This window comes from Struthio camelus, chromosome 4 (assembly GCF_040807025.1).
Source record: "Struthio camelus isolate bStrCam1 chromosome 4, bStrCam1.hap1, whole genome shotgun sequence".
Lineage (NCBI taxonomy): Eukaryota > Metazoa > Chordata > Aves > Struthioniformes > Struthionidae > Struthio > Struthio camelus.
Genome location: NC_090945.1, coordinates 14,661,163 through 14,678,558, shown reverse-complemented (window position 1 = coordinate 14,678,558; position 17,396 = coordinate 14,661,163). Strand labels below are relative to the sequence as shown.

The following is a 17,396-nucleotide window of genomic DNA, read 5'->3' as shown; positions in this document are numbered from 1 at the left end:
GTACTGCAAAAGTTCAATGGGAATCTAAGGCCCGGGACACACAACAGAACTAGCATTTGCATCCGGCAGCTACTAAGTGAGTGATGGTCGGTGCAAGGGAGCTGCTCTGCAGCTCTGCGCGGGGCACGTGCTCAGAGCAGACCCTCGGCCTAGCAGTACTGCAGCTGAATGAACAGAGAGATGCAACCCAGATCTCTAAGGACATAAAACATGGCAAGAGCATAATAAAAGTAAAATAGCTGCAGAATGAGTACAATATGATCTATGTTAAGTCAAAGCCATAGATCACATGATGCATTTAAAACTTGTCACAGGGTGTTATAAACACCTCATAGTTTATAAATTTTATTGAATTGTAATAACTAAAACATACTGAAGGTGGTATAGAATATGTGCAATATAAATCATGAAAGGATACAATGCAATTTGACACAGCATCTGTCAAAAAAGATGCCATGTCCAACTCTACAGGGACTCAGGAAACTCCACGAGGCTTAGGACTATTACTAGAAACAAATTCAAAATACATCTTTTGCAAGTCTTTCTGAAGGATCTGGACGTTATGTTCCAAAATATCAAACTAATACTTGCTCTTATGAGACTTCCTATGCACGTGACAACATTCACGGGATCTGGGACGGTCAGACCAGCTTCCAGTTTGTTTGATGCAAACACAAACAAAAAAAAAATTGTGACGTATCACTGACTGTTTTCACTGGATCCCAAATTTAGGCTAAAGGTTTCTCATGTTATATGTCGGAAGCAATTACCTCCCAAGACGTGAGGAAGACTGTTGCAGAAAGACAGGGCGACACAAGCACAGTGGTTGTAAATGGTGTACTCCACCTTTCCACCCACCTAAAAATTTTGATGGGCTGTTCCAGGACGGTAAAGAAACCGGTGGAGAAGCCAGCTGATGAGAGGCTGAAAAGGGAGATTCTGTGTACCGGATTTTGGAAAGCAGGAGGTTAGTTTGGAAGTGGACAGATTCAGCAAGAAAGGCAGCAAAACCTGTCAGATGCAGTTTAATGTAATCTTGAGGTACATGCTTTGCTGATGTTTCTATGCATTGCCATTAAACTTCATTTCGAGATCTAACCATGTCTGACAGCGTGGTGAGACTCTCAACACCACAGAATGAGACACCACACTCAGAAGTGCCGTTTGCGAAATCAAGATTATTGACATCAAAGGAAAGACAGAAGCACACCCTGAACAGTCTCCACAACTTTTATCACTCCCAAACATATGTCACACGTTATTATTTTAGCTAGAATTTTTGTATGAGCTCTTTTGATTTTACTTTTGGGTTTGTCTACTTTGATTTCCTTCCGTGAGCTGATAACATGTTTCATTTTCCCTTGCTCTGCTTTCTTTGCTGTGTACCATGTGCTGCTCACTTCGTTAAATCCAAAATGATTGAATGATCAAGCTAATCAAGAATAAGATGCTGTTTTAAAGAAAACCATCTCCTTCGTTTAGCTTCCAGCACAACTTACAGCATAAGCAAAGATGTTCAGTTTAATAATAGCATGGTCTCTTTCATCTGAAGGACTGTAAGCGTTCTGCAAGCATTCATTAGCCGATGCTCACGTTTTTCTTGTTTGAGAAATCATTCCAGCCTTTGCTGTTTATACCTGACCAATCCGCACCAACGGTATTGTGGGTTGCTTCCAGACTATGCTGTGAATTGCAACACACTCCTTAGCAACATTTGTGAAAAAAAATCATACAACAATTTACGTGTCTAAAGAGATGGTTGGGCAATATTTTAGCGCTTGAGTCCAAAATTTTGGTTCTTAAAACACTGCTGCTTATAAGCACCTAGTTCTTTTCATGCCGAATTCTGCTTCTGAAGAAACACTAGCTGTGTGCCTCTCCTCTATCCGACATGACTAGATTGTGTATTTTCTTTCCTACCTCTGCCCAGTCAGGTCCCTCGAACGGGGTGACTGGCTGCCAGTGCCTACGGAGAGGCCGAGCCCAGCAGCCTCCCCAGTGCATGCTGGAAGCGCCACATCAAACATAACAATGTTCAGAACCTCAGGCCTGGGTGAAACAAAATTTAGAGGTTTTCAAATTTGGGATTGCCGCCTTCTGACCATCTGTACTTTAGGAAGCCTGCCCACATCCTTTCTTCATGCTGCAGGACACAGATTATTTTTCACAGCGTCTCCCAGGGGCCACCAAATTCAGACGGTTTTGGACCAAAGCACGTTGCAGTACCTTCAGTCAATCACAGAGAAAGATGTACTGACCATCCACCTCTTACACAAAGGAATACCCAGGAACTGCAGCCAAGCCTGGTGGAAGCGTGATACTTCATGCGAGATTTCGAGGCTTCCTGGGAATCCGTACCACTCTTAAGGACAAAAGTTCGCTAACAGGAAGCTGCTGTGTCCTAGATTTCTTTACTCACACGTTGAGAAATCCTGCTAGAAATGTGTTACAAGGAAATTCCATCTTGAGGTCAGAGTGATAACCTAAGCTTCTGCTCCTTGATTTATGTTATGACCAGAACCCCTTGATAGCTACAGACTTGTATAATACAGCTGCTTATCTACTGCTTTTTCATTACAGATGCATTGTATTTTCCACCCATCTTGATACAGTCCTTGTTATTTATATCCCTCTCTGTGTTATATTCAGTAGGGAACGGGGTCTGTTTTATTTGATTAACTAGCGACTCTGAAAACAACAGCCACAAGCACCAATCAACTCCGGTGCAGTAGGAAAGCTGCAGAACGAGGCACGGTAAACAACCCCCGTCTGCCAGAGCCGTCGCAGGCAGAGTCGTGCAGCCTATCGAGATGGGGCTTTTTATGCAGACTGATAGAAGAATGAAATGTGATTACAGCCTGGTAAAAATGCTCCTTAAAAGACTCCATGTGGCACTTTAATCGTCTCCTCCCATATCCTGGCTATTAAAAACAAACTGATTTATTGTGGCCACGTTTTCAAACCGGACAACTCTGCTGCCTAACAATAATACAAAAAGACATGAACTGCTTGCTGGCAATTGAACTGAAGAGAATAAAATGCTAAAAATGGAGGAAAAAGCAATTACCATTATTCTTTAGCCCTAGGAAAGATTCTGCTTATTTAACAGAAGAATTTTAGCTTCAATTTTAGTTGACACACTTTAAGAAAGCCAGCTGACACCATACCATGCTTCATACCATGCTGTTACTTCAAAATACCTAACCTGATGGTTGGGAAGTTCACTCTGCGTTTCTTTCCGAGAAAAGCACTCGGAAAACGATTGAACAGTTGCCTGAATCAGCAACGCAGGTCAGAAAGAGAAGGTAGTAGGAGGCATCTTAATACACGGTATGGAAATTCAGCTCCATTTTGTTTAGCTTGCAAAGGATTTTGTTGCTTATGAAAGGTGCCAGGCTGACAGTGGAGAATGAAAAATCTTCTTTTAATCTTCATTTGTTACTGCTTGTCCCAGTGCACCACCGACATATGCCAGTCTTGCAGGTTTCTGAGACAGAGAGAGAAACTCGTTTTCTCTCTCTAAGCCCATTTGATCCTCTGCTGGGACTGCCACGTTGGTGGCCCTAAGCGTGCAAAACCTGCAGGACCTGAAAGTGCTGCCTTGGTGACTGCGTATCTCCTGACTGCCCCAAATCAGGACATCCAGACGGCACGCTGAGGTGAGACCAGCTGCACCCAGGGCCTCGCTCACGCTCTCCCTGAGTCCCAGTTACCACGGGAGAGAAGCCCAGACCACGCTGGCTTCATACTCTAATGCTGCAGAAACGTGGAGACTCGCACCTCACAAAATACACAAACAAACAAAAAACCCCTGCTCTACTGGTGACGGAGAAATGCCCTCGCGTAAGAAAGATCCAGGAGGCAGCCAGAAGTTAACTTAATCCCGACGGACCCCAGCGATTGCAAGGGGGCCACGGTTTCTCGGTTCACAGTCTGCGATGTAACGAAAATCCCATTTTTCTTCAAAACAATCGTCCCCTAGATTTCAGAGCACTGCACAGAGGTTAGGAAGAAAACTGGGTGAAACTTTTGGCTCTGCTGAATGTGATTTGAAACCTTCTAAAATATTTAGTGGGAGTTACAGTGATGTGTTTTCATTTTGCATCCCTCCAGAGGCAGCACGTGGAAGCAGGCTACAGAATAAGGAAGCTGCAAAAGTCTCTGATCATGTCTCCACACCAGACCTTAGTGCTGCCTGCCGGACAGCCACCACATGGAAGAATTTTGCTTACTACAATTTTCCTCTAAAGAAATAACTCCCTACCCCCAAATCTCAGTGTTGACTTGAGTATGGTTTAAGCATATACAAGTTAATCATATGTTTTAGTGCTCTGTCTCTTCCCTCTCTCCCCTTAAACACAACACAGACAGACTTTTCCCGCAAAACATTTGGGGTTCTACAAACTGATATAGTCCAAGAATATGGAGTTTCACTAGAAAACTTCCAACCATCTCTAATTAGATGACTTAGTGCACTGTTAAAAAGCAGCTATGGGCAAAGCCTACCCAGTTTCCAATCTCCCAGACCATATGTCTTAGGGCTAGACCTTAGAGACATCTCTGAAAATACAATCTGTATTTGCATTGGAATGCATGCGGATATTTTAGGGCTTCAACCCTAAAATCTGCAAACACAAACATCATTTTGGGGGGTGCACAAATAAGATTTTAGGTTCATCTTTTGTATTTGAAAAACTAGACTTTTCTGTGCTTTATCTCTCTAGATAATATTTTAAAAAATACTGTTTTTTTCCCTCCCTCCTGTTTCGAGACTAGAATGACTTTAAAGGTAATCTGCTTTATTTAAAGCTTCCAAAATTGACATATTTCATATTTATAGATGTTAGTGACTACAAAGGTTGAACTTGCTAAGTATTCTGCCAGCGGTTTTTTTGGTTTCCAATTTAATTTTTCTGCACCATCCTCATTATTTCACTAACATTTCACTGCCTACTGATTTGCCCATTAATGTATTGACTTATTTAAGTGTGCTAGTCTAAAAAAAATTGCTATTGGGACAGTTGCAGGTTCTCTTTGAGCTCTCCTCTTTTGCTTTTCTATTGTGTACAGTTTTAAGAGTATTAGAATTAAGAAATTCTGAATGATTTCATGAGGGACTATTAAATGTCTTCCAGTGCAGACTTCTTGCTATGGATCTACTTTCTGAAATTGCATTTGCTAGTCTCTGGAATAGATTTTTTTTTTGTTTTGCAACAAGTTATTTAACAGCAATTATATAAATCTGTCAAAGTGATGAATGAATTATAGCTATAGCAACTCCTCAAACATGAAGCAAGATCTCTCTGTTACCTCTTATTCTTCTCTTCATATTTTAGTCTTGCAGCCTCCTAGTCCAAATTATACTTTAGAGCTGTAATAATATACAGCACACTTTTATATACCCCTTTCTCATTACCCTTCTCTGTCATATATATCCTTTAAACAACCTTACATTGAATTCCATCATTTGCATTTATTAATGCATCACAATGTCTTAAATATATTAAAATATATTAATACATTAAAATGATAGTTGGAAACATTTAAGCAAGAAAGTGAATACATTACCAAGTTCTGTGCCTGAAGCAAGAGTGTGCTCTCCTGTCCTCCCTCATCTATTGATCATTTGACAGGTTCTGTATTTTCCCTGATCTGTATATGATATGTCCCCAGTGCAGCCCACCGTACTGTGAGCCTGCAACTGGCTTCAAAGTGACAGTCAGAGTTTTGGAAAGCTTCATTTGATTGCAAATTGAAATTCACCGAATTCATCGCACACATCAACAGTGAGACAATGTAAGCAGATGAGATAGCAAAGGAGATATGTGACTGCGTATGGGGAGGTGAGGAGCCGAAAGAAGAAATATGAGGCAAGAAAGGATCAGAGCGCTGGGAGGGAGCTGGAATAGCTGGTATGAAAACAGAAGGGACAGAGGGTCAAAAAGCAGAAAAATGAAAAAGTAAGAGGGAAGGAACAAAGCAAAGTGAGAAATCAAAAGGAAAAAAAAGTGAGTAGAGGCTGCTGGATCAGCATAGGAGCCTGTGTAGCCCCCAGACACCCTCAGTACGGTGTTATCACTCATCTTCATGAACCTGGAACTGTTACAGAACCTGGGCAGGAAAAGCACTAAGTTAAGGTAGATAAAAAACAGAGAGAAAAGAGGTCATAGGACCAGAGGAATAGGTATCTAATAGCTTTTATGTCCCCTGTAGCCAAATGAGAGTGCTCCAAATGCCAAACTACTCTTTTTCATCAGGCCCATTAAGAAAACGTCCATTCTTAGGGCAACCAGACTGCAGGATGAGGAATCCGGGCACGGCCGTGTCTCTGTGCGGTAGAAAAGAATACAAGCCACAGAGAGGGTCCAGCTCTCACTCTACTGCTGCCTTCATATGAGTGACGAAATAAAAGCAGGGGAAAGACAAGAAGAACGGACAAGTAGGAGACATAATCAAAATTTCTATTCCCTCCTGGGCAATAAATCTGAGATAGCAATTTTTGATGGTTGTGTGAAGACTTGAGGGGTTGACTCATACCGTTTGTCCCCAGATCAACAAAACATGCCTGTACTTTCTCCTCTGAGGGTTTTGGAAAAGGGATATAGAGCCAGATCTGGGCACAGAAGCATATATGCGGCTTGTTAAACTGCCCAAATTCAAATTTTTCATCACCCTCCTACAGGAAAACCGCTGTAAGTGACCTGGAGAAGTAATTAAAAAAAAAAAAAAAAATACTTCAATGAGGACATTTCTGCTCATCCCAAGCTTCACTTTGTTGCAGGTTGCGCAGAAATGACACGTGCCATCTGATGCAGAGAGACTAGGAAAGCACATTCATAGGACCTTATAGCTTGGCTAGTTAGGCATTTGCATGAAGAGTATCTTTTGTTTAATAAAGAGCAATCTTATAGGCCTATGGGATTACAGGACTTGTAATGTCATATTCATTTGTATTCCCACTAGATCAAAATAAATGATCGCTTGCCAAAGCAGAACGATATGCAAACAATATGCTCAATTTCTGAAGACAACAGGAATTACTAAAGTGGAGCAGCAAGAGCTGAGCTCAAAGTCACCCTTTAGTCATAAAACCTGAGATGATGTCTGTGCTCCTCAAAAATCCAGAGAAGGGTAGATCCCAGCACAACCTACTGATTAAAGTGAGGTTCACTGCTCTGCTAGCAATTCCAGCATGGCTTCCTCTTTTCTCTAATGTTTTTGGTCCTGGATTTAAAGCTGTGTGGACATATTCTTCTTTGGCGAGACAACGGAATTCATGCAAGAACCCAGAAAGGTAGTGCACACAATTTAACAACTGCATACGAAGTAGCTTTATGATAGATTCATGCGAAGGAAAACGTAGCGTTTATTATCTGGCTAAAGCCTGCCGGCACTGCTCTGCTGTTGTACAGACCCAACGTGATTTCGCAGGAAGGCACCACATCAGGATCAAGGTCCTTCCAGCGGCAACGTCGGAACGAGAGCTGACAGACACCCTACGACTGCAGCCTCGGTACTTTTCTGAGCAAAGCATGGCCCAAAGAGTGAGCCCCTCCCTCGCTCTGCAGCTGATGAACAGATGGGAGAACATAATTTTGCTTAGGTTTTAAATGAGAAGCTAATATGCTGCAAAACTTCCATTTTGCTGCCAGTATACCCATAACATCTCCTTTCTGGCACTCTTTACTCAAGCCTATATTGTACTCACGAGATGGTTCATAAGAGCACCCATGAGAATTGTTTCTCTCTTTCAGACTTTATTTCTTATGTGCTAATGCCTAATGAGTGCACTCATTGTACAGTAAACACTCTGAAATCTTTTTGTGCTATAGGGTGCTGTATCACAATAGCACTGCTCTGTTAGACTGAGGTATGCACAAATTAAGCTACTAGTTTGGAGGGGTGGCTTCATTAGTCTTTTCTGTTTATACCACCCTTTCTACCAGGTGCCTCCCTAATGCTGAGCGTGGCCAGCTGAGAAAACCTCACTAACAAATAATGCTAGCAATAATATTTCCTTTGAGTGTTAGCCTGACATATTTATGTTCAGTTTTTACAACTACTGACTGCAAATGCACTCTCTTCTTAAATTATTTCCTAATTGCCAGCTTCCTCACTCTCTGCTCTCTTCCAAAATTTCCCATCCTCTAAAACTCCCAAGGAGGGAGCTTGAAATTTCTAGAATTAATCACTTGCTAGTGCAAACGAAAGCAGCGCTCACGCTGTTCAGTTATTCAGAAATTTAAAGCCTCTCATACATAAAGCAAGTGACTGCGGTGCTCAGGTGTGACACAACCACGGAAACAAATGGGGACATGCACTGTTTTGGCAGCAATTCCCAGAGCTGCGCAGTAGCAGAAAAAGGCACAAGGGAATGTAAAGGGGATAAACGAAGTACTGCCAGCTACAAACTCCTGCTATAGACAGCGGTGAGCAGTGGCTCGGCGTAGTCTGGCTGCACTCACTGACAGAGCGAGTGTGGAATTACAGTTCAGTCAGAAATACCCAAGCTTCCCCAGAAATCAAAGAAAAAGGGAAACTCCTATTTGTTCTCTCTGCCCATAGAGACTGAGGGCTATTTAGCAGAGAATTAATTTTATTTCTGGTGTGTGCATGACTGCGGCTTTACATCAAACACCCAGCACTGCACCGTTTGCCCTACCGTGACATCTACCAGCATCTTTCGATAGAGTTAGTCTCCTACCATCAGGAGGGAGATGAACTCTAGGTATCCCAATTAGTCCATTTCTAAACAAGTGAAGCCTCAAGTGAAATCTCCACCTGCAAAGGAGTCGATATTCTTTTCGGGGTAGTTTATCATGTAAAAAAAATACCAGGTTAAGGAAAGAAGCACTTAGCTTTGTATTTGGCCATCAGGACGAATGGTTAGGACCCCTCTCATCTCATGCTCATTCCTCAAAAGACTGTCAGCCATCCCTTCTCTAGCTGAAAAGTCAGGATTCATTTCTCTGCAGAATATAATTCTATAGAATTCTAGCAAAATTAGTTCCTTTGGATATATTTTGTTATTTCTTATTTTTATTACCACGTCATACCTTTCTCACCATGGAACGTGATCTCTCTGATAGGTGCTGTGCAAAATAAAGACTGAGAGCACTTCTGGGCAGCGGTTACTGGAAGCGTTCATACCATTTATTGGCCATGGAGAAAAATAGGTTCCTAGCTTAGACACTGTGACTCTAGAGAAGGAAATTGCCTGTCTACAATAGCTAGGAATGAAACTTTGGCATCTAAATTAGCTGCCTAAAGTTACACATGGTGGTAGTGGTGTTGTTGTAGCCATGATGGTTCAAGGATGTGAGGCAAGGTTTTAACAGAGAATATGTTTCAACAGACCAAGGGATACAGTTGGGGGAAGAAAACAACCCTGACAGCCAAGATTTCAGGCAAAGAACCCCTATCTGAAGACAAGCAGAAAACTCCAGGATTAGAAAAATGCCTCTGATTTTAATGTAATTATGTTAATCAATGAGACAATTCAAGAGAAAAATGCAGTTGGCCTCAGTGAAGCTGGAAATAGTGACAGCAATAATAAGGACTGATTGCTCAATACCATTTTTTTTAGGTATCAGACTGTTATGAACTTTACCTCCCAAGCTCATCTTTTGAAGTCATACTGTAGCTCTCCCTTGAGGATGAAGGCTGAAAGGTTAGAGACTGAGAGGTTATTCTGGAGAAATACTCTTCCTCTGGTAATGGTATACATAATGGGTACGTTCATTAACTTAGCTCATTCTGGGGCACAGTACAACTTTGGTTTCACCCACATAATGTCTATGGTGGTATTTAGCATACGAAGATCACTATGATATGAACTCCTCTCTCTCCCCTTATTTGGCAATTATATAATAAGCCAAATGAAGAGAAAGAACATAAAGCAACAATAAAACAGTGCTGCTCAGTTGATGAGTAGTGGTCTTAGTACATCAGAGAGCTGGTTGTCAAAGTTTTTGCTAGCATAATAACAAAGGAGCGCGTCAAGTAGTTTGAAGAAGATAAGATGACAGTCCGGATAGAAAACTTCCTATCTTGCAGAAGAGTCATCGGGGAAAACATAAAAAGATGCTTGCTTGAAAGAGTACAGAGTTTTCATTGGAAGCGTGCATCAATGATTTTCAGTTCAGAAATGGGAAAACTTCAGGCAGAGTTAGAATAGACCATGAAGGGCCTTGAAACTCAAGATAACTGCTTCTGAGGCAATCAGAAAGACAGGCAGTGGAAGAATGCAAAGAAAATAGTGACTTGGCCACAGCCAAGAGATAGAAAAGATTTTTGTTGCTGTTTTTTCTATTGTATTTTAAAGGCTGAGAAAATAACACTCTTGTAACCGAGACAATAAAAATTACTAAAATGATAAATTGCAGGTTGTATGGCTAAATAATTGACATGTTATGGACGATGAACTGGCAAATTTTAGACACTCTCTGGATATGAAGATTAAGATAAAAGGTCAGCTACTGATGACATGATGACAACAGGTTTTAAGCTTAAGTGCCAGAAAGCAACAAGAAAGAAAACGAAGGCAAAACTGGGGGGAAGATCAGGAGTTCAACTAGTGTGCGTTTTAGCTGTCTTCAGCTAAGCTGGTGGTCAAACGACCATGACTAGGCATTAGAGGAAAAGACCTAGATTTTATTTTAGATACAAGGAGATTAGTTTGGAGTCAGATAAGCAGAACTGCAAGTTGTCTGCATGGAGTCGCGAGTGGAATTTATGCTGGGACTCCAGAATGCTCCAAGACGAGTTAGGGATGGAGAAAAACGCACTCTTAGGATGGCCCACAGAAATCAGACAACAATTTTGGAAAATTCTCCAGAATAACAGAGATAAGAGCAAGCAAAGACCATCCTGAAGGGCAGAGGATGGCATGGTACCACAGGAAGACGTCAGCCAGCAACATCTGAGACCGCTGATTGACTGGCAGGCATGTGTGGACCGGGCTTTGAACTAAATCATTAGTAACTTGGATGGCATTTCAATGGAGAGAACACTCAGATAAGATTTCCAGGGAACTTTGGAAATTAAAGGAGCATGGGAAAGCTTGGCTTGAATTTTTGGAATGTGAGGCAGCAGGAAAACAGTTTTACATTTTACTTTTAAAACTATTCATAGAATCTTCTTCACAGTCTGTTAACTGTCACATATTAATTATTGTATATCCAAAACACATTGATCCCCTGAGCTAATCCAGATAATAAGTAGCCTTTTCATAATGCCCGAAGGTAAAACCACACTGTGTGCACAGCTTTCTGATCTGACGTTCAGGATTCTAAATTTTTGCACCGCTGCAAGTTTATTTAAGCCCTAGGTATGGGAAAAAAGATACAAAGGATTATAGAAAAAAACCTTTCTTCAGGATAGTTATTCTTTAGGCTCATGCAAACAGAAGACAATTTGTGATAAGACTATTGGAGATATGCTTTGCCATGAAATATGCTCCCTCCTGTAAACTGACATCTTGACAAGCTGTGAGACATTACACACACTAGCGTCAGCAGATTAGGCATTCCTCCTGTCACTACCAGCATTTCACTGGTAAATCTGGCTCAGATTTTACATCAAGAATTGCTTACCAGAAAAAGGAAGCTATATGACAAATAAGACACAGCTAGACCACACGTGGTAATTCAAAGAGAGACCAACAGGTGTGTTTGGTAAGCCCCCGCTCTTGTCAGCCCTAAGCCATGGACTGTGCAGGAGAGGGTAATTGCAAAATAGATAAACTGCAGCTTCCGCTGTAGGGCTGAACACGTCAAAGTCTGAAGGGTGCTCCTGAACCTTACTGCTGATGGAGCAGTGACAGGACAGCTTGTCCATCCAAGAAGCGTTGCCACCAGGGGCAGGGGAAACCAGGGTACCAATGTCTGCGCTGTTATTTCTCTTCTAACCAACAGCTGCGCAGTGTAGCTGACCCCTTTTGTAGCAAATACAGATGTATGGGGGCCTGAAGCACAGCCTCAACATTTTTATACCCTCCTGGTGCCCTCATCTTCTTTGCTTTCTATTCCTTTCTCAGCTACTGTCAAGCTGCTGAACCGCAGCACAGATCCAATGCCCCAAAACCACTGACAACCTTTATAACATCGGCAGTAGTGCTCTAGTGCCTTGGTTTTCTCCTGTTTTCAGTGTCTTTTTATTGGCCATTTCCTCTGTCAAGAACGTCCATAACAAAGATCTACGAACTTACATATATTAACTAAATATTCTTGTGGTGTGATCAGTGCATCTGCCACCCGAATAGCAATTACAATGGCAAATTTGCAAGTAAATCAGGATAATTGCCTGATTCAGAAGTTTTCTGGCTCAGAAAGAAATCTTCATGTCGTTGCTATTGTTGAAAACAAATTAAGAATAACCATGTCCAGTTATCAATAATTTGTTTTAGTACAGACCTGCAAGTCACTATTATCCCTTCCTTCCCAGACAAACTACCTTAACAAAGCAGTGTTATGGACTATTCATACGTAGTTTAAACAATATTATTATTATTGTTATTGCAGTATTCCCAGGAAGGCAAAGTGCCATCCACAATGGCTAGAGAAAACAAACTGGCTCAGCAATTGCTAGCATGTTTCCAATGACTACGCAGATAAGATCACAAGAAAGAAAATCAAAATCTCCAGACCAAATTTCTTTTGATGCTGCGTGCAAGTGAAAGAGGGAATATTAACGCTCTGGAATTGAGAGACTAAGACACGTTCCTTTTATTGCACCATCCAGAAGCATTATTTCACTTGACAGTCATTCACAAGTTTCCTACTGGCTAAATATTTTGTAAATAGAGTTCAATATAGAGAGGTTTTAAGTGCGTTATGATTCTGCCTATACGGCTTGGGAAAGGAATTTTCCACTTCATACTGCTGAGAAAAATATAGCTGCTGTAGGCTATGGTATCACGTTCAGAGGAATAAGGTGGGTAGGATAGGGACTATTATACTCTAGGGAAGAAAGAGCAGACAAGGGCACAATGGAAGTGCTTCATTATATTTTAAATGGGAATAGTTCCAAGGATAGGAAAGCCTGTGGTGCTTGTAAAGGATTAAGTAGGGTAATGTGCTTTTTAAGAAGACATAAAGAGGTATGTAATGTGATATGTTTAAGCCTAAATGATTTTTCTTGGAGTCCTCAATGAAGGTTTAAGCAAGCGTGACTTAGGCCTCCATAAATCCTCTCCGAATAAATAACTACCACAAAAATAGAGATTCTTTTGACTGAATGAGATGCATATTTCATAACCTATGCAAAAAAAAGGAAAATCAATTTGAGATACCCGGAACACTAACGAATAATAAAGAAAAAAAAAAAAGATAAAAGTGAATAGTCTCCAGAACAATCCAAGCATACATAGGAATACAGATACCTCCTCATCCATTTTGATTTGACAAAGCAGCAAGACAAACCACCGAATGCTTCCGTTCCTTCAGTTCATATTCTAAACTCCTTTTGTTGTCTTCTGAGAAAGGAGACAATAAGCAGTAGAAAATATCTAAAGCGCCTGTGCTTTTCAGGCTGTTTCCTATTTGAGGTATCGGAAACTCCACTCTCTCCTCGGGGTAAATCTACGCAGCTGCTCTCTAACCAGACCTGATGCGGTAAATTGCATTCACATGGATGGAATAGGAGCACACACGGTAATACATCTGTACCTGATTTATGAGGAGCAGAAGAGGCCCAATAAAATGTCAAAACCCAGAAATTTAAAAAGGCATGATCTTCCCATCTTATTTCTCTTGCCTGCTCTGCCCTCCTGCCAGGAAAAGCAGGTCAAAGCTGTAGATTTCCTGATGCAAAGGGGAGCGCAGAATCGCTGTCATTTAGCTGTATTGTATTTTCACTCACACAGGTGCGATTCCCCATGAAGTCACTGATAGAGCAAATCTGCAGTCCTGCGGAGGGAACGGGTAAACCAGCAATTGATCTGACTCCCTTCCCCCTGTTTATACATACGTTGCTATTAAACTCCTACTCTCCTCAAAACGAAAAAGTGCCAGCTCTGCTGTAACTTGCAGAATAAAAGCAAGACAAAACCAAAGGATTTCAAGAGACGATAAAAACGTTTTGCTAATCCTTTGCCACTGCCCTGAAGCCCGCCTATCTAACCAGTGCCAATCTGCGATGGCTACTTGCAAGCCCAGCGCACCTTGGAGAGGGTGCAGCAGGGCAGTGCAGCTGAAGGCAAGGCTGTCTGCCACGTCTGTAACACCACCCTCCCCGCACACAGCCCTCCCGCGGTCCTCCTGTCAGAGGCTCTTCATGGTCATTAGGCAGCCTCGTGCAAATCCCTTTTCCCATATCCATTTTGATGCACGTGTTAACTTTCAGCCCTCATTTTGCGCTCCAAGAACACGTGTGGTTAGGTAAACGCCTATGAGCCTGGGTAAACTGCTGTTAAGTCACGCTTTAGCGGTGACTAACGGTAGTAACAAAACGAAGCACAAAGTGAGACTCATTGGTTTGGTTTGTCCAGGGTTATAATCCGATTATGTTAATAGCTCTGATGTGGCCAGTTAAATTCATTCAAGACCCCGAAGAACATTACAAAGTACATAAATAGACCGAAGGGATCCGTGAATTCTTTCCTCTGAAACACCTGAATGTTTCCATTAAAAAAAAAATATTTTACAGAGATTATAATCTCTGCCTCTTATCAGTTATCTTTTAAAATTTTAATTTTCCTGCCTGAGAGTAGCTTTTCACATCACATTTATCATTTGGCTGAAGGAGAAGAATCGCGGCGAGCTCCTGAAAGGCAGAGTTTTTGGTTCCTTATTAAGAGATCCTTCTTCCTCAGCAGGCCAAATACAGTCCCCTAAATGCTTCTGTATGAGCAGCACCTGGCAAACACCTCCCTCCTCTGCGTTATTTTTCTCCTGTAATGCAAAATAAGGATAGAAACTGCACACACATAAGTGGATGTGTGTGCTCATTAGAATCAGGCCTAGCCCTTTGGTACTGCAAAACTGGAAGCGAGCTTACTTGCTCGCATGCTGAAATGTGGTTCTTTGATGCTATCATTTGCATCTGCTTTTTCCTGGAGAGTAGAGGTATAGGAAATTAAAGAACCCAAATAGTGCTGGTTTTATAGGTTTTAAGATGGCAACTGCCATGTTCCCAGGAATTAGAAATCAAAAGCTGTAATCTGGAATCACCTGCCATCATGATGCACTGGTTGCCTTCTTCAGCCACAGGCCATTAGTCAACACACAGCTGTGTTTGACGCGCTCTGGTTTTTGATTCTCCTGAAACCCTTAATATAACTTTGGATGGCAAGCCAGAAGAAGGATTTTTTTTAAGCAGAAACTCAGCTTTATCAGCCCCTTACAAACTGAACTAAAACATATTTTTTCAAAGAAGCAATTTCCTCTAACCAATAAATCTTCAGATTGTCTCTTTTTCTTGCTCTTTCAGCCTATGACTTTTTCTACAGGGGTTTCAAAAGTGCACTTCCCCAGGGTATCTCATGCCTTCTTCTTTCACGCTCTTTAGTCTTTCAGAGGGAAAAATAGCATCTCAGTTATACAGAGGGAGGATTAGTGACTTTTAAAACTCCAGACCAGTGGCTTCATCATATTTTCAAAAGACTCTTGCTCTTATGTGTTTGTATCAAGTGTCAAAGCATCAGAAACTACAGGTTCCCCTGGCAAGGGGATTTCAGTGGAGACAAAAGGCAGAGGTGTAGTTTTCCCAAGTTTTTAGAAGTCTAGAAGTGATTGTAAAACCAAGCTTTAGACAAGCAAATACAAACCTTCATGGATATTTGCTCTAATTAATCTTCACATTTTAAAGACTCAAACTGAATGTATAAAATACAATCTTTTTGGAGATTTGAATTTAAAACTCAGTGTGAAGATAGAGTGGCAGGGATAAAGCTTGTACTCAGTCACTCTTTAACCAATATTCAGTCTCATTCTGGACTCTTTCATGGACTGCTGTTCCTACAAAAGCTGTAGATTTCAATCAAAAGCATGGGAGGGAAACACTGCACTCACAAACATACCTGCAAAAATTGACCACTGCTCTTAGTTTATTTCCCCTGCGTCCAACTCACTGGCTGTGAGACTTTTTCTCCCCCCCTTTTTAAACAAGGCCATCTTTTTTCTGCCTGATTTTCTCAAAACAAATACGATTCAGAGCCGCAACTGAAAGCCAAGTTTTTCAGAATCAGAATTCTACAAAAACAAGTTAATCAGTATCTTGTATTCAAATTACTTTAAGCTTTGTATAGTGCATTGGTGTTCCAGTGTTAGGGTCCAGTGACCCTATTCCCATTTTACATCCTGATAAATGCTTTCATCTCTCATATCTACGCATTTTTTTTCAGTGCAAATACTGTAGGTACTTACATTTTAAAACGTGAAAACAAGCTACCTAGCTGAGAAGTCCCAATCTTCTGTGCTGATGCAATGAACTGCTCATTAGCCTTGTAGAAATTGATACTGAGCACGAGCATTATCCAGGGACAAATGCATCCCTGCTAGTTAAAAGCAACAAGAAAGCAAATCTGGCATTGCAATAGAGTTTCTCCAATGGGAAGGAAAAAGTAAGCCATACCAGTACCTTCTGAATGCCTGCGGTCGATTCCAAAACGTTGTTCTCGGAGCCGTTACTTCTGTTAATCATCCGCCACATTTGGGAATACATGCTGTCCCTCTCAAAAGGATTCATCCCTTTCACTCGGACATGCTCGTAGACTGCGGAGTCCAAGACAGTGCCATAAGGAATATCCGTCTGCCTTGAGAGATCCTGGAGAGACCTTAATTGTTGGTGAAGAAAAGAGACACAGGAGACTTGAAGCCACATTTTCAAGAGGAAGGAGCTGCAGGCAAGCAAAGGGCAACACATAGGAAGACAGCTGTCAAGTCCTTTTCTTTTGTTGTTTGTTTGTTTTTTTCTTACAAGACAAAGTGAGGCTAGAAAATTGTTTTTATGGTTTAAGACACAAAAAGGAATATGAAGTGAAAAAGGGGTAGAAAAAGGGATAATGGATGAAAAGGGAGAAACAGGAGGAGTAATACTGTCAAACACCAAGAGATCTTTTGAGTAGCGGCAAAGGGGAGCAGGGAGTGTTTCCGTCCCTCCAACTACATGCAGTGAATTAAACAGAAGTTTGATAAAAACCTACGACAACGCTGAGACACCACACATCCTGCTACTGGGGAGCAGCCTCTCAGCAGGGGCATTCAAAACACACTGAATATAGCCCAAAGCATTGGAGCGAGCGTTACTCTATTGCTACCAGTTTACACTGTGAAAAGCCGCTCTTTGGTGGTATAACTGTAATGAACTGTGCACTCGTCACACAGCAGGTGGCATTCAGCAAGAGGAAGACTTCTGTTACGTTTTCGTGAACTGTCACTCATCATGGTTCATATTAA

General features: G+C 41.5%; 1 protein-coding gene across 4 annotated transcripts in view; it reads right to left on the bottom strand.

Moving 5' to 3' along the window:
- Positions 1 to 17,396, bottom strand: part of GRID2 (glutamate ionotropic receptor delta type subunit 2) — a 718,520-nt gene that overhangs the window by 81,155 nt on the left and 619,969 nt on the right. For all 4 annotated transcript variants that reach the window (XR_011140833.1, XM_009674498.2, XM_068941563.1 and 1 more), the window contains exon 13: positions 16,579 to 16,774. Coding sequence is in view for 3 of the 4 variants with exons in the window: in XM_009674498.2 (XP_009672793.2) it covers positions 16,579 to 16,774 (196 nt within the window). In the remaining variant the exon portion in view is untranslated. The remainder of the gene's footprint in view (positions 1 to 16,578; positions 16,775 to 17,396) is intronic.